Here is a 17,438-nt window from a genome sequence, read left to right as displayed (position 1 = left end):
TTTAAAAACAAACAATTATTATTTTTTAATCTCTAACTGATGATCTTTGACAAGACAACTCACAGCTTGGCAACCTGGGCACTCCTGCTCCATTTAGGTGGAGGTTTTAGTGGGAAAACAAAGTGTTTGGCAGGACACTGATGTTGCTCTTTGGCTAAGTGTGGCTGACAGCCGCTTCCTCTGTATGGCCAGAGGGTCACTCTGGGTAACATGCTGTTCTGGGGGACACTCAGTCTCTGCCTGTGGAGGCGATTAGAGGGGTGAGCTGACCTCGTTCTCAGAGAGGCTGGTGTGTTTTGAGTAAACACTTGATGCAAGACAAAAACACTGGTTACAAACAAGGCCAACCTTCAGGCCGTGATCCCATTGTTTCCCCATTACTCCTGAACAGGCATGAGAGAGGAAAGCATTTACTCTGAGTCCCTGAGCTGCAGGGAGTCCTTGTGCAGTTAGCAGCACTGTGTCTGTATGTATCTCACAGAGCCAGGTCACAGCCTCCCAGGTGCCCACAGGTCACTGCCATTAGCTAAAAAGCCACATTTTACTAAAATCAGCATTAAAAGGCATGCACAGGTGAATGGGGAGGAATAGTAAAATGCCTTGTTTTTATACAGCAAACAGAAAACACAAGAAAAATACAACACCAGCTGAGGAACAGCTGAAATAAGTCAAAACCTTAAATGAAAAAAGAAATTCTGCACCTGAAATGGTAGAACCACAAACTTGAAAAGCAATACTGCCATAGCATGGGACGATGGGGATACTGCCAGGACGCTAAACGGTAAATTATCAGCACAACGGGGTATTAATATACTATAGACTACTGATACAAAAAGATACTGAGTGAAGTTGTTAAATAAATTGCATTACTAAGACTGATCAGTGTGTGGAACTAGATTAAAGAATAAGAAGTGGATTTAGGGGGGGGGCGGGTGTACATGAAGTTAACCTAATGTCAGTTTAGAAACCACTAACGTTACCAGCCAAGGCTTTATCTGCAGAGCTCAGAAAATCACTTCCTGAACACCAGGCTCTGCAGAGCTGCGTAAACACTAATAATATAACGAACATAAAATGTGTCTCCATAGTGAAGACATAACCCTGCTTGCTTAGCAAACTTAAACAAAAGCATAAAATCTTCACGTCCGAGAATTTCTTTGGCATTTTTGGTGAAATGAAAACACTGAAATTATTAACTGGCTGTCACACTTCCAGAGGTGATGAGGTGTTTGTGTTGTATAATCCAACAGCCGCTGCTGGCAGCGCTCTTGGACGCTGATTCCAAAGGTCAAACTATAATCTAGTGTCAGTTTTTAAGCATCACCACACCAACAACACTAACCTGGTAGTATTCACACAGTTTGAGCACACCTTGCTCTGTGGACGTCCCCCTGGTTCCACATAATAAACCCACGGGCTTTAGGACCTACAAGGTCTGCCCTGTGAGGACGGTCTTGTTTTTGTCCGTTACGTTCATGCATGTAATCATTGATTGTGCCTATTGTGACAGGCAGATTTACCATCTGTAGAGTCCCATGGGGCTGATAGGCCTACTGCTGTCTCCCTGCAGACTTTAAGGAATTCCCCTTTAATTTCCTGCAGAAGTTTAATCTCAGCCTGGTTTCAAATGTGATCCTGGTATAAAGAACCATACCTGACAGAGAAAGAGTTAAGAAGTTAGAAAAAGTCATAAATATTTTCTCATAATATGCAAAGTTATACAGTTTTCAGCTTTTTTTGTTTGTGTGTTTGTTTTTTTTATTAATTGTATTTTCCATTATTCCATTACAGAATTGTGCATGCCGCAGTTTTTTTGTGTGCTGGGGGTTGTGCTTTTTTTTTTTTTTTTAGACTTGGTCTCCAGACAAGTGTAAGCGTTTGCCGCCTCCTGCTGCAGCCCCTGTCCTCCCTACCCGCCTCCCCGGGTCTTTTTCCCACTGCCTAGGGGAGCGGGACGCGGCCACAGCAGCGGGAAGCAAATTATCTACAAGTACATCCCTTAAAAAAAAAAAAAAAAAAAAAAGTTGACACTCACATACACAGATACCACCACAAGCAGCCACTCACAACGTCTTAAGACCCGCACGAAGGAGTTACTGGGAATGACCTCGCAGGAGGACAGGTGGAGCAAAATGGATCGTTGATGATTTCATTTTTATTTTTTTTATTTTTTTGTTTTCAGTTGGTTTTATTTTGCTCAGCTGGAATCAAAAATACTTTCAAACACTAACTGAACAGGTTTCAGGCCTGAACTTGTGTGTTTTGTTTTACTGAGACGCTCTTAGCGCACCTGTGTACCCCTGGACAAAAAAGTGCACAGGGGCTCGTCTGTTCAATAATCATTCAATGAGAAGACTGCGGTGTATGGATCGAGTATGGCCTGACTTTTGACGCAACAAACGTGTGTTTGACTACTGGATGTATTAAGGAGCGCACCACGAGCGCACAAAATCCACAGAAACAGAAAATAAACTCTCCACGTTGCTACTTAAGCACTTGCTGCTGAAAGTGTGAATGTTACAAGGGTTTACGAGAGACACTGCATTAACAACAGCTGTCAAACTCATGGGATCCTGCCCCCTGCACCAGTGGGAGCGCCGCTGAGGTCTCCACTGCGCATGTCAGAGCGCTGGACAGCTCCAGAGAGGGAAATTTAAAAACGGTTTTTCGAGAATCAAGTGCAATACAGTACAGCGGCTCAGCAGCGGCTCTCACATTCTTCAGTATCAACCAAAAACAGGTGATTGTTTTCCTGATTTCTCTCTTTCAGCAACACAGTCTTTGTCGGGTTGTTAGTTGTGTGAAGCCAGCTGTCATGTAAACGATTTTTAGTGTGTAACTGTAATTTCTATAGCTGGATTTATAATTAGCCACTCAAATCTAGACTGAAACTAACATTTGTACTGTGCACTTAGTAAAGCACACGGTACAAAAGCACAGTGGGCTTTTTCTTTTAATTAAAAAAATATATAAACAGCTTAATCTACATATTTTTGACTCTGTAATCTAATTACTGAGAAACACTAAACTGAGCTTCAGATGCATGCAGGTGACCAACGCTAATTTTATGCTTTCGTTTATTATTATATTAGCTGCTTATCAAACCTCTAATCAACCTTCAAAACATGGAGCAACTTTCTATTTTCTACAATTGCACGTGCTCATGTTCATTTACTTGTATTTTAAGCAATATTATCTATATTAAAAATGTTATTTCTGTATAGCTTGTTTATTGACACTTGTTTATTGAAGATTCACTAAATCACAAACTGAAGTGCATGCTGTTTTTGTTTAGCGTATTTTACTGCAGAGATACTACATATCCCAGGAAATGATAGAAGGAGGAATAACTTCCAGGATGTCAGGAATAACTGAGAATGCTGGACATCATCCGTCTCCACAGGATTACAGGTAGGACAAAACCATTTTCAGCCATATTAGAACAAGAGTTTGCAAAATTTTAGCCTTAAATAATGTGGGGGGGTTTTCTTATTATATAAAACACTACGAGAGTAATAGATCAAATCCATATTTTTCTGACTTTATGATTTTGAAATGGTTGTGCAGCAAACTTTGTAGTCCACTGTGTTTAATCTAATGGTAGATGGACAGCTCTTTTTGTGCATGGGGGGTTGCATGAAGAAGGAGAGAGGGACAAAATCCCAAAGAATAAATGATTTTCAGTCTGAATGGATCTGTCAGAAACCATCAGCTCTGTTTACACTCCCGCTGTCGGCGCACGGAGAGCCTGAATCTCTTGGTTTGCCAGCTCAGGGGGAGATGGGGCGCTCTGGGTCACCAGTGTGCACAAGTGGCTCCCAATTAGAAAAGGAGGGATGGGGGAGGAAGGAAAGGAGGGGGGAGGCACAGTGTTGATGTTGAATTTCTGCAAAGACATGGATGATAGATGGAAACACCAGCTCAACATGTTTTGCATCAGCGAGCATTTTCTATGCTTGACTAGTGAGGAAAGAAGGGAAGTGGGATTGTCCTAAGTGTGTCATCTATTCTTTGTTTTTTATCAGTAGTTGTTCTCCACAGATGATGGATGATTGCAGGAAAAAAATTTTCTTCAAGCAAAAGTGTAATAGGCCAGCTCTGGAAAACCTACAAAATTGCTGATGCATCTTTTGTTGCTTCTGAAATTGTACTTGAAGATTTGTTTTTCAGCCTTCAACAAAAAAAACAAACAAAAGGGACAAAGAAAGGTTAACTAGCTTCAACCTTTGTGGATGTGGATGCAAGGTGTTTGACAACGTGCGCTGCTGATTCTTGGCCGTAATGATGTCACTCATTCAGATGGCCGACATAGAACCCTGACCTCAAACTACACTTGCAGCCCCCCTTTGGCCTGAGGCTCCGTTGATTTCCCCGATAAGGGCTGGGGGGTGATGGAGGGGGTTGGGGGGCTGTGGGGATAGAGGCTGGAAAGGGACAGGGAAGCAGATGGCATCCTATTTGTCCCTCTTATGTGAGGGCTGTCATTCCAACAGATTAATGCAAGGGCGGGTAAAGAAAAGAAATGACAGAGACAATCAAGGAAGGGTCTGGAGAAGACAATGGAGCCACGTGCCACTGGGCAGATTTGTCGTTTAGGACACAATAGGTGATCATTTTTCAATAGACAAGGCCAACTGTTGCAGGCAACATGTGCTGCTGTCCCATGTTTGAAACGATCTCTTGCGTTGTTTACTTATGATTCAGCCAATGGCTAAGGCGAGACCGTGGTCACCTGACACAGGGTTGATTTTTTTTATTAGGAGATTTGGTGTGTGTCAATGGAGGGATTGGGGGGGGGGGGGGGGGGGGGGCGGGGGGGTTCCTGCACTGTCCACAGACACACAAAGTAACTGAATAGCATGTGTTGTCATAGCGACCCCAATTACTGAACCCTTGCACAGTAAGTGTGTGTGCAGAGAAGACTGGAGAGGATTCAAGAGGATTCCTCTCTTTTCTTTCCTTCTCTTCAGGGCTCGCCATAATAAAAGACACAATAACTGAAAGTTGATTGATACTGGTAGTGCTCTGGGCAAACAGAAAGCCTGAATTAATCCAGTTTCTAAGTTTAAATGTATTAAATGATTGACTGAAAACTGTTCTTTGATGAAAAGTAATGTGTATGAAATGATTTTTTTTGTTTGTTTGTTTGTTTGTTTGTTTGTTTGTTTGTTTTGTAAATTTGCATAGCAGAAGAATCCAGAATTAAAAGGCGAGAGGGAAACAAAGATCATTGCGCCACTCGAGCAAAACAACAAAACCAAAAAATCCACGATAATGTAAACAGATGATTTGCTGTGAATGAAAAGCGTATTTAAGTCCCTCTTTGTTGATTAAAACTGTCACTGTTAAATAACACTTGTAGGTAATCTTCTTATGGTAAATCCTCAATGGTTAATACGCACTCACCGAGCAGCTTTCATCCCCACATGTACCCCACATTCAGACTCATTATAGAGGTTTTGTCTGAAGGACAGGATGTTGCATCGAGTGTTTAGATTTAAATTCCACTTGTGGTCTGTGTGTGTCTGGGCTGACAGCCGTGTTAACCCTGCAAACCTCCCCCTCTTCCCTCCCCTCCTGAAGGCTTCTGACCACGGACCCCTCCCAACTGAGGGAGGAGGACCTCCCTGGGGACCTGCAGTCTCTGTCATGGCTCACCTCTGTGGATGTGCCCCGGCTGCAGCAGATGGCTGATAGCAGAGGCCACAGCAATGGGCCCTCCCAGGGCAGCTTGCTGGAGCAACAGACAGGTAAGGTGACAGGGAGGGGACAGTGCAACATTCAAAATCTGATAAAACTCTCTGATTGGATAGATCAGGGCTACTGGATTCTTCTGGTTCGTTGTTTTCTTTGCAAAAGTTATAGAGGACCCCCTCAAAAGATCAAGGTTGCTTTGGTGCCACTGGGGATTGCCCATCTATAAATCTACAATCACAGAAATAGTTAATCTTAGAGATTACAATGTTTTGATACCTATGGTGATCAGGTCTAAACTCTCAGTTTTTCCTCAGCCCTGTATAAACTTGTTGACTAAACAAGACCAGCCACTATGTCAAAGTAAAGTTATTGTTTTTTTCTGTAAAGGCCTATAAATGACATATGTAGCACTAAATTCTGTTTTAAAGCCCCCTGTTAGGCTCATATTCTGGAAACTGACTCGAGTAGTTTTGCATGGTTCATATTTCAGCTGTTATCTGATTTAGACTTGATCTCTTCTTCAAGAGATCAAGTCCAGTTTCTCCTTATTGGCTGCCCCTTGCCTGCTTCTACAAACAGAACCCAGTGCTTGTAAGCCCAGCCTCCTTCTCTACCATATAAGGATAAAATCCAATCAGCTCCACACCAGGGTCCAGATTAAAGTAGCCTGAGGTCTTCATGTAAAACTTTGGTCTTTTTAAAAAAAACAAAAAACAAAAACAAAACATCCACCAGAGAAAAGTTCACCAACTTCCTTTTATAATGTCAGTGTAAAGAAAAATCAGAGCTTTGCTTCTGAACACTTATCTTGATATGTGAGCTTCATGTGTATGGTATAAATACTACTGAGCTTCATTTTACCATCACTGGTTACAGAAAATGTCTTCCAAATAATTCATGAGCACAACATCTGCATGAAAAACAGGGAACTCTGACATCTGTTTGTCATTACAGCTCAGATGAACAACATGACTATGACCACAAGTCAGGGCTCCATGCTCCACCTCCAGAGCAATATGCAGCACAGCCCTCTGGGAATCAGTATCATCAACACCCACAGTGGAAATGTAAGTTTTCACGGGACAGTAAGAAAGTGTATTTTATGTTAGACAGTGCTTACTTTAATATAAAATGACCTGTCTCTATGTTTATTTCCCAGATGTCTCCGTTCTCAATGAATGGGCTGCCTTCTCCAGGATACCAGTGCCCTACCTCAGTCTACCAACCCACATCCCAGCAGGTGTACTCTTTAAGCCAAACTGGACAGCAGGTATTATACGTTAAGCTAATGAAAATACTTGTTTTTATGGTTAAAAAAAGGTCATCAGGTCCTCAGTATTCACACCTCTCTCTCTCAGTGTACAACTGGTGGACTCTATAGCAATGTCTCATTCAACAACCAAAGTCTATTCACACAACCTCGCCTGGCTCCACAAGAACAGGAGCTGCAGCCGAAGTCTTTCCCCAAGCCAATCTACTCTTACAGGTCAGTGCTCAAAACCTTACTTAAAATAAAAATATTCACAACTAAACATTTTTAGCTGTTGGCACAAAATTTATGACTTATGAATCGCAAAGTGTGCAAGTGTCCATATTTCTACCTCAGTTCGCTTGGAAACGTGTTTTTGTCCCCTCCCTCAGCTGTTTGATTGCCATGGCTCTGAAGAACAGCAAAACTGGCAGCCTCCCAGTCAGTGAGATCTATAGCTTTATGAAGGAACACTTCCCTTATTTCAAGGTACAGTACTCTGAATGTTATCAAATAAGGCTAAAACTAGAACTTGCCTGTAAATAAGAAGCGGCTCTACCTCTGCTTGCAGACTGCACCTGATGGATGGAAGAATTCAGTCAGACACAACCTCTCCTTAAACAAATGCTTCGAAAAGGTGGAGAACAAGACGAGCAGCTCATCCCGTAAGGGCTGCTTATGGGCATTGAACCCCGCCAAAATTGACAAGATGGAAGAAGAGATGCAGAAGTGGAAACGCAAGGACCTCCCAGCCATTCGGCGCAGCATGGCTAACCCTGGTCAGAAATGTATTTTGTTAAATATAAAAGACCAAACAGTTAATGAGGCAACAGGTCTGTCACAAATCTGACCAGGCCACACTTTTGCTTGACCTGACAGCCTGTCTTTGTCCTTACAGATGAGCTGGACAAGCTGATCACAGATCGTCCAGAGAACTGCAGACGAAAGCCTTTAGAGCCAGGCATGACCCGGCTGAACAGCTGTCCAAATGCCCTCCCACTGCCAGTCCCAGCCCAAATGCAACCTCAACCTATAGTCACGCTGTCCCTGCCGTGTTTACCCATGCACCAGCACCACCAGCTTCAGGCCCAGCTTCAGGCTCAGGCTCGACTGGCCCCCATGTCCCCTGCCCCAGCCCAGACTCCCCCTCTCCACACAGTCCCCGACCTGTCCCACAGTCCGCTCACCCAACAGCCCAGCAAACCCCCTGATGATTTCTACAACATGCAAGGGGACGCTCACACAGAGGTGGACGCTCTGGACCCGAGCATCATGGACTTTGCCCTGCAAGGTAACAACTTCTTCTAAAATTAAGGCTTGGTATTTGTTTATGGTGTCATTACATGCTTACACCAACCTCTCCATCCATGTGCTCAGGTAATCTGTGGGAAGAAATGAAGGATGACAGCTTTAACCTGGATGCTTTAGGCACCTTCAGTAACTCGCCTCTCCGACTATCAGACTGTGACTTGGGAACAGCCAATCTCCCTCCCGTCTCCAGTGGCGCAAACCTGTCGCTGTCAGACGTGCAGGTGACGGGGCTCTACACCTCCTACGCTTCCCAAGATGCCCTGTCTTCCCAGTACATGGGAGCACCATCTAACAGCAAGCCTATTGCCCTGCTCTGAACCAGCCAAACTGTTTCTAATAGATTCCACTGTCTGGATACTTTTAAAGGAGGCCTGAAATCAAAGTCTAAATGTTGGTTTCTTCTGTCCGACTGAAAGTATCACAGCTGGAGAACCACCTGGAGTCCGCAGAAAAACTCACTGAGAAGTGAAAAAGAGACGACTGTAAGAAAGACAAAGCAAGACTGCAAGTATCTGGTTTTGCCAAGCAAAGACTGAAAGCCTGTATGAGAACACGAGTGTTAGTACACACCAGTTTTTCTACTGTTCACACTGCATTTTAAAGCCTTTCCATAAATGTAGCTCCCTTACTCTTGCCTGTTGTATTGTGCTAGACATTTTTGCTGTGATGTTTTATTTATATTTATAAAAAGGACAGCTGGAGAAAGTAATGACTCTATCAATGTTTTTGCTGTATATATTTGAATGTTTCAAATTGCTATCACCACAGAAAAGCTTTCTGACTTCATTCCCAAATGTGAAGGTCTGCCAACACTTCCTGTTCACACATTATCATTTTACACATGGATTAACATTTCTGAAGGTCTGGTACATCTTACGTTCACTAACTTGATCATAATAAAAGTCAAATGGGTAAATAAAAGAAGCTTCTTCATATTTAAATACATCAATGATATTTATTAAAGTACAGCCTTTGGTAAAATACAAGTCATACAGTCATAGCAAAAATCGTTTATATACATTCAAATGAAACGTCACGGCTTGTGTTTCTGGTGTTTTAATCACAGGTAAGGCTTTTATGACCTTTTTGGCAATTACCATCTATTTTTCACAAAACCTGAGTTTTACAAATGAGGTGCTGAGTACACAGTGTCACACCATCGTTCATAATACTGTGCAAATCCACCCAAACATACCACAAACAGACTAGATGGACTGAAGTCAAACGTCAGGAGTAAAATCATAACCTGCTTGATAAAATAAGCTATTTTAATATTTAATATTCTTGATCGCAATAATAGTCAAACTTTTATTTATTGACTCAAAGTACAAGTAAGACAGAACTGACGGTTAACGGTGTTTTCTTTTGGTTTTATTTGAATAATTATCAAATTACTAACAGGCAGTTTAAAGCTTATTTTTAGACGGATTACATTCAAAAGTGAAAGCTCATTCCTGGTGTAATATCTTTAACAACGATAACTAGCACCGACATATTAAGTCTTCCATTTCATGAAGTCTGAATAACTTCAGGCTCATTAGACTGGAAATAGTAGAGTAAGGCAAATTCAACACTTAAACTTGTGCAGAAATACAGCAAAGTGAAATGTGCATCACAGTGATAGCCTGGGGGCTGGGAAACTGTGTTCCTGGACTGAGTGAGTGAGTGCATAAATGAACAATGTGAAAAACTAACATTTTCAAACGGGAAGGCACTCAGTAGAACAAAAGTTTAGGACACGCTCTCCTTGTGCACTATTTTTTTTTTTTAAATACCTGAACTGTAATCTTAAACGCAAGATTCACCGAGTTTTGTTTTAGTTCATCCCGATAAGGCATCATATGTTAACTATCGCTGGTGCTGTCCATAGTCGCCAGTAGATGTGACAGCTTGGCCCTCTGAGACTGAGTGATGATGTGGCTCATTTGGATGATGCAGTCCATGGCTACGTCAGGGTTGGCCTGGACCAGACTAGACACAAGGGGAAGTTGTCTTTTAAACATGTTCTCACACTGATGACTACAAGAAATGACAATAAAGCTTGTCTAAGAGAGTTCAGGCTGTGTGACTAATACTAATGTGTAATAGTAGTGTATATAGTATGTATGTATGTAGTAGTGTACCAAACTATAGTTGCATGTGGCTGGAGAAAATATTGTTTTCAGTGGCATCAATTATAATCAAGAAGGTCGGTTTGATCGTCTATCACCACCATCACTCCACAGGTATTAAATTACTTTGCCAAACCCAGAATGTAAGTGAGGCTTTCACAGAGTTTCCGGAAAAATACTGGGAACTGATTCAGGTTCCCTTAAAAATAATGCAACTCTGCAGGTAATTTTACTCAAACATGATCAAATGTGATAAGTCATTCTGACCAAAACACTTAATTATGTACACAGTCCAGCTCCTTTTATGAATTTATTGAGATGTAATAAACGAATGTTCTGTGTGTGTCTCCATACCTGCAAATGTGTTTCAAAGTGTTTTCTCTTTTCAAGTATTTGATGTTCTCTCGAACAGCTGACCTGATGCCATCCTCTTGGGACAAATGCCTCTCAAGCCACTCAACTACTGCTTGATTATTATCCCAAAGGTAAGCCTGAAAAAGCATGAGAACATGTCTTTAAACCTATGAACAGTGATGCATGGAATATATAATGACTTGCTCATGATCTGTGATCCACAGCCAAAAAAACCTTTACTAGGCATGACTCGGATGAGCAGTAAATAAGTCTCATAATTTCAGTTTGATGATTTAAAATCTTTGACAATTCAAAAATGTAAATGTAAATAAAGTAACCTACTCTCTAATACCTGCATTTTTCAAAAAAAACAAAACAAAAAAAAAAAACCAAAAAAAAAACCCCACAAACAGAGCAAATTGAATTTTGTGCAGCAACTGCTGTTCTCACATACCTTCACTGTTCCCTCGGTTTCAACAAACCAGCGACGCAGCATGGACTGCATGTGCCCGTCGCTGAGATCCTTGTTGGCTTGTAGAATCTCACTCTTTACCACCTGCTCCAACAGGAGGCGACGTAGGCGCCAGTAGAAGAAGCTGCGAGCATTCTTCCAGTCCAAAATATCCTGTTAAGAGGATCAAAAGGGAGCAGTAGCATAAGTTTGAAAAGCTTGGATTCCATTGTAATTCCTGGTCTCTCTCTCTCACACTCACACACACACACACACACACACACACACACACACGATACCAAATTGTTCATGAAGTGCACACTCACATTAATGACCCCCTTCTCTTGCATCCGGCCTGGGGTGTCATGGAGATCAACAAACTGCACTGCCACCTGGTGGTAGATGGGCAACAGGAACTCCTCCCTCGCTTTGAGTTTTGCCTCCAACTCTTTGCACTCTTTGTCAGACAGGTCTGGGGAAGCTTTTAAACAGAAGAGCTCTGAGTCAGCTCTCTTTAACGTTGTAATGGAAAAAAAAAGTTCAAATATTTAGATTTGAGACAGAAAGAGGCTTTACCGAGTTGCTCAGCCAGACTAGCATAGACCGAATCCAGCCTTTTCATGGTTTTCAGGAGGTCTTTCCTTCTGTATTTGATCTCCACTGTACCCTCAGCCTCCAACACGCCCCCTCTGAATAGAAAAAGCATACCCAGCAGCATAAACGTCAAAATTACCTTCAAAATATATCCATTTCTAAGATTTGAAGCGTTACTTTTCTTCATGTACCTGCTCTCTCTGTCAGCATAGAGCTCCATACACAGTGGGTTGATAGTAGGGTCTATCACCACCCAGGAACCCCCTCTCAGTTCAGCCTGTGGTGGGATGTACACCAGCACTGGTTGGCGGAAATCACGCAGAGCATCAACAATGTAGGCCCCAAACTTTAATATCTGGTCATACATGTCTGGAGAAAGGAAGACTTGATTAACACAACAGCGTTTGATAGTCCAGAATGCAAATATTTTCGCAGTTACACAGCTCTTTTTTTAAATGAAATGCAATAATGAATACTGCATTAAAAGTGCAGAGCTTCAGCTGTGGTTTATCAGATCATAATGAGACATGAAAGAAAGTTAACATATTGCCCAGTATATCCACTATCCTTCCTCTGCACATGTCCAAACCATCTCAGCCTTGCTCTCTAAATCAGTCAACCTGAGCTGTCACTGTAATGTTCTCATTTCTAATCTTCACCATCTTGGTCTCTCTCAATGAAAGTCTGAATATTTCCAGCTAGGCCTCCTGCCTTTTTGTTAATGTCACCATCTCCAAACCAATCTATCCTTCGAGGTGCACACCTCAACACTGTGTCACCGTCCTCATATATGTCCTGCACCACATGTATGAGACACTTCTCTCTAAACTGTTAAGCTTTGCTGTAAATATAACTTCATTATGCGATCCATACTTTTAATTTAAAAGTGCCTAAACAATAAAAAAAATATCAGACTGTGCAAATGTCATGCTATCTGTTTGCAGAGTTTAGCATATTCATGGTGTACCCTTCATCCCCCCAGAGAAGCCCCTCCAGTTGGCAAACACTATGAGAGGCAGACGTTCACGGTTGAAGTCACAAATCGCCTGAGCCGTCTTAAAAGCTGAATCTGGAAACCACACCTGGCCCGCCTGCTGCAGGACCTAACATGAACACACAGAATATGGAGTTTAAATGCTCTTCAAATAAGAGTGATGGCTTTATTATACGGCAAAAATGCAAAGAGACATTCACTCACTTTAGATTCTGAATCCAAGTTGGCTGGATCTGCTGGCACAGTGAACTCAACCGTGCGAGTTTCAACAGCGATGACGCCGAGGGGGATTCCTCCTAACCTGTGTTCATTCAATTTGTGGTTAAGGTCTAGTTGCAATTTAGCATACATATAAAGTACGTTTCAAGTGCGCAGATTTACCGTGCTCTCCCAACCACCACTGTTTGAGCCCAAGAACTCAGGATCTCCATGAAAGAGCCATGGTCAAAGAATCCACTCTGCCAGGCACCTCTCACCACTAACAACACAAATGAAAAAAGGAAAAAGTTTCATCTACTACTGACATAAAGAAGTTTTAGAGTTTAGATCTTGCAGCTTACGCGGGTGAGGTCTGCCAGCTAGCATCCAGCGGGGATCATACGGTGCTTTAGTGGGAGTAAATTCTATCTCTCTGTCCACTGCATCTGTAGTTGCTATAATGGGCACAGGTGAGTGTTTGTCCTGTGAAGACAGAAGAACTATATGAGATGGTCTGAAGGACTGCCCGAGTTATTGTATGATTATATTTAGACCACAAAATGTGTGAAATTCACTCAGTCAGCAGAACCTTTGGCATGTAAGAGAGCCACTGCAGGATAGTAAAGACACCCTCAAAGTCATCTGGCACACTGGTGTGTGTGACTCCATTATTGTACATGATCTGAACTCCGCCAAGCTGGTTGTTGGAAGTATACACCTCTCTGCCCAAAACCTGGAGAGAAACAGGAACTGACACTTTTTTTTTTTCCTTCTTGGGGACAGATGGACAGACAGCACACCATGCATGAGCCCATTGGTCCTTTAGCTGGATGAGCGAAAAACTGATTAGACTTACTAACCTTGTTTAGAGCACCTGACCCCGTCAGGATAATGTGAGAGTTCTCTACTTGAATCACTCGCTGCCCCAAACGGACCAGATAAGCTCCAATTCCAATAGCACGACATGTCACCTGCAAGAGCACCAACAGGCTTACATGAAAATCTCAGGGACTCTGGCATGCTGCTGCTTAAAATCAGATCCATGTTCTCACCAGACTGATTGTAACGATCTCTTCATAGGCCCGAGAAGATTCTCCAGCAATAGTACCTGAGCCTCGCAGATTCTCAACACCAAGACCATCGTCCTTCCCAATAATGTCAGTGATGATGTACCTGAAACAGGTGAAAAATCTCTATCATTCAAATCAGTTCAGATTAGTTAGATTTCAGTTAAATATTTTAGATTTCAATAAACAAGCCTTTTATTCCCACTCTTGCCTGTTATTAACAAACTGTAGTTTGTGATTTGTCTTGCTTGTCGTTTGTCTCTCTATGCTTGTTGAATATTTTTTTAATAAAACTGTAATGTTGTAACGTCTTTACCTTAAAATGTAAGTCCAAGAAAACAACAAGGAGCCACAACATAAGAAATGAATATGTAAAATACTTTACAAGCATCCAAAAAGTAAAGGATGTCAAATACTTTGCAACTTCCTTTGAGCACAGATCGTACCTGGACTCTCCACCTTCTTCTACATGCTGACAGTGAACAGAATTGGTGGCGCTGATACGGGTGTAGTCCTGAGGTGTCAGATAAAGGTATTTGAAACCCTGCAAGAAGAAAAAAAACAACAACAACCCACTATAAATGTAAAATAAGAGCTGCAATAATCAGTGGTTATTTCATCTGCTTTCACAAAGTGAACACGTGTAGAGACCTTGTAGGGGTCAGCGGGGTCAATCCAGGCCACGTGGAACATGTGTTTGACTTCTTCAGCGAGGCCAATGCGCGCCCCACTGTTGGCTGCAAGGTAAATTCGGGGGATGCCTTCTGTGCGAGCCAGCTCCGAGGCTCTGACGAACAGCTCGTCCTCTTGAGGGCCGAATGAGCCAATCATGTGAGTGATGTCATTACAGATGACAATAATGTCTCGGCCCTCTGGGTACTCCGGAGTTTTCATTTTCATCCTGAAAGCAACCATTCCCACCTGGAGGAGAATCATTATAATCGGTAAAAGCATCACCAAAGAAACATCCTTTGACGAAAATGATCTTTAAAACCAAACAAACCAAACAAAAAAAAAAAATCCTACATCGTTGTCTCCAGGCAGGCGGTTCATCTGTGCCAGTCGGCCTTGAGGGTCCAGGACAAGCTCAGTGCACATCAGCACATCCTTTGGGCACTTGTCCCCTGGACCCCAAAGCTTCAATAACGCCTACGAGAAGAGTTTCGCAGTGAGCTTAGACAACATCAGAACATCAGAGACTGAAATAAGTAAATCAGTGAGCTAACAGTACCTGTCTGAACATCTCAGGGAAATCATAGACATATGTGGTACCCAGAGTTTGAGCCTGGAAGCGTTTGGCCTGCAACAGGTCTTTTGTCACATAGGGGGTGTTGATTAACATCCCGTGCAAGGGGCCCTGCTTATCCCCATATGACTGAAACATGATCTGAGAAGGGAAAATTGGCAAGTTGATTTTTTACATTTGTATGACCGTGAAAAATAAAATATGAACGCCTGGTGGTTTTAAAAAAAAAAAAAAAAAAAAAAGAAAAAGCTAAACACTCTGTCCTCACCTGTCCAGAACTTCGGTCAGTGACTTCTTTATACAAGCTGATATCCAAATAATAGCCAGATTCATTAGTAAGGAACAGGCGGATGGGAATGGCATTCCCAGTCGGTGTAAGGCGGATGTTGATCTTCAGCTCTGCCTGAAGGACGCGCAGCTTCCAAAGGCGACTGCCATATCGCATCACCATGGAGCGGACAGACTCCTCGATCTGATAAATCAAAGATCAGGACAAGCAAGCATGTTACATGTGAAGTCTGAAGGCTTTACAGGTCACGGTTTAGGTATCGAATCTGTGAATGTGGACTACTGATACAACAAAATATTAGTAACAAACAAGAAGTAAAATATTAAAAGCAGTAAAACATTTATGAAAGAGAGAATCATACCTGAAAGACTGATAAAACACTAATATTATGTAGTGCATATTAAAAAAAAAAAGTCATAGCACAATTTATTCACCAAAATAAAATATACTATAATCTCGAGAACTGTATGCATATTTTTGTCTTAATAACTTATTGTGAAGATATACTGCAATAGAGATTGCAGAACACTGACTTTAGATAGGTCCATGATAACAGTGGGGACGAAGTTGAGGAAGATGTGATTGCAGTCTGTGCGAACACTGGTGTTACTGAAGGCCACCTCCAACTCATCCATGGCTTCCAACAGCAGACGTTCTCCCTCATTTTGGAGGTATTCAAATGAAGCTTCCTGGTTATTAATAAACATGTAGTGGCTTTAAGTTCTTTGAGTGCAAAAATCTTTTTCAAACAGCAAAATAACACATGCTACAAGCACATTTCTCATCTTGTTGGACATATAAAACAAAAGTCAAAATTTGTTCTGTTTACTTACCTTTGTAATGAGATCTGAGTGGCGGATAATTGCTCGGATGAAGAAGCGGTAGTCCGTAACTTCAGCACCCTCCTGAACACGAGCAGCTCCCAGGTAGAGGTGCATCTTGTGGTTGGCGCAGGGAACAGCTGTCAGGTCAAAGTTCCTCATTCGGTTGAGCTCCAGCTGAAAGGCCAAAGCTGGCTCCAGATTCCGGTAAATACGATCTTCCTGAAACTGAAGGGAAGCACAGATTCAGTCATCGTTTCCTTAGAAATGACATGTCAGCTCTGTAAATGCAGGTTGTTTAAAAACACTTACCCCGTCTCTAGCTCTGAATGTGAAGAACTTGGGGAATTCTCTCTGTTTAAATGAAAATTTAAAACAATAATTAGACTGCAGCCTTTCAAAGTAAAAAGTAGCCTGCAAGGACTTTCCAAATGGAAAATGAAATGAAAATGGAAAAACACAAACAATAGGATTTAGTCAAGGTAAGTACCCCCCCCCCAATCTTGATTTTATGAAAAGTGATATGTGAATGAAATTAAAGCCATCTATGATCATGATGCACTGCACATAAGATACACAATTACCTTCTGTACAATCAGAAAGGTGATTCTCCTTATTCCATACTCGAAGAGAATAGCTTTCTGTAAAAAAATAAAATAAAAAGTCAAAATCACTAAAAGGAAAACTGTGATCTGCTATTTAAAAGAAGAATGCTTTATTTTAGATTTGGTTGGTAACCTTTGACTGTCCAAAGGCAGTAAAGGCTCGGACCAAGGCATCGTCATCTTCTGTGTCTGCTGTTTTTATGGACACATTAATGATGTGGATTGGGTTCTCCCTGGCACTCTGCAGGAGATAAAAGAGAAATCAGAGCGTGCACATATAGATTAAAACAGTCTATTGTTAAGCCCCGTCCTCCTTATACAGTCACAGCCGCTCACCTTGAAGTGCTCCTCATCGTAGAAGCTGGAGCAGGACTCAGAGAAAGGAGTATTCTCCATAAGTGGCTCGGCAAAACTGGAAAGAACTTCATCAAAATTCCTGCAAAACCAAAAG

General features: G+C 42.0%; 2 protein-coding genes across 4 annotated transcripts in view; one reads left to right on the top strand and one right to left on the bottom strand.

Moving 5' to 3' along the window:
* The first annotated feature begins 3,331 nt into the window (after positions 1-3,331).
* foxn4 (forkhead box N4) lies at positions 3,332-8,574 on the top strand. The gene is made up of 9 exons (XM_085368227.1): positions 3,332-3,411; positions 5,584-5,750; positions 6,652-6,764; positions 6,857-6,967; positions 7,056-7,183; positions 7,339-7,435; positions 7,518-7,725; positions 7,845-8,237; positions 8,324-8,574. The coding sequence occupies exons 1-9, from the start codon at positions 3,332-3,334 to the stop codon at positions 8,572-8,574; spliced, it is 1,548 nt and encodes a 515-aa protein (XP_085224353.1).
* Positions 8,575-9,226: 652 nt separating this feature from the next.
* The window catches only part of acacb (acetyl-CoA carboxylase beta), a 28,323-nt gene continuing 20,111 nt past the window's right edge, over positions 9,227-17,438 (bottom strand). For all 3 annotated transcript variants that reach the window (XM_085367285.1, XM_085367287.1, XM_085367288.1), the window contains 24 exons: positions 17,324-17,423; positions 17,121-17,228; positions 16,967-17,023; positions 16,695-16,736; positions 16,395-16,610; positions 16,095-16,250; positions 15,541-15,744; positions 15,258-15,413; positions 15,053-15,175; positions 14,678-14,947; positions 14,473-14,570; positions 14,012-14,132; positions 13,820-13,930; positions 13,549-13,692; positions 13,322-13,442; positions 13,143-13,239; positions 12,966-13,062; positions 12,735-12,870; positions 11,959-12,136; positions 11,750-11,862; positions 11,500-11,654; positions 11,177-11,347; positions 10,723-10,859; positions 9,227-10,228 (listed from right to left, as the gene is read on the bottom strand). In XM_085367285.1, coding sequence (XP_085223411.1) covers positions 10,102-10,228; positions 10,723-10,859; positions 11,177-11,347; positions 11,500-11,654; positions 11,750-11,862; positions 11,959-12,136; positions 12,735-12,870; positions 12,966-13,062; positions 13,143-13,239; positions 13,322-13,442; positions 13,549-13,692; positions 13,820-13,930; positions 14,012-14,132; positions 14,473-14,570; positions 14,678-14,947; positions 15,053-15,175; positions 15,258-15,413; positions 15,541-15,744; positions 16,095-16,250; positions 16,395-16,610; positions 16,695-16,736; positions 16,967-17,023; positions 17,121-17,228; positions 17,324-17,423 — 3,238 coding nt within the window. In that variant the 3' untranslated portion in view covers positions 9,227-10,101. The remainder of the gene's footprint in view (positions 10,229-10,722; positions 10,860-11,176; positions 11,348-11,499; positions 11,655-11,749; positions 11,863-11,958; positions 12,137-12,734; positions 12,871-12,965; positions 13,063-13,142; positions 13,240-13,321; positions 13,443-13,548; positions 13,693-13,819; positions 13,931-14,011; positions 14,133-14,472; positions 14,571-14,677; positions 14,948-15,052; positions 15,176-15,257; positions 15,414-15,540; positions 15,745-16,094; positions 16,251-16,394; positions 16,611-16,694; positions 16,737-16,966; positions 17,024-17,120; positions 17,229-17,323; positions 17,424-17,438) is intronic.

The sequence above is a fragment of the Diplotaxodon limnothrissa genome, linkage group LG12, assembly GCF_057381915.1.
Source record: "Diplotaxodon limnothrissa isolate DT_005_m linkage group LG12, D_limnothrissa_male_GT1.1, whole genome shotgun sequence".
Lineage (NCBI taxonomy): Eukaryota > Metazoa > Chordata > Actinopteri > Cichliformes > Cichlidae > Diplotaxodon > Diplotaxodon limnothrissa.
This window is presented reverse-complemented; position numbering and strand designations above follow the sequence as displayed.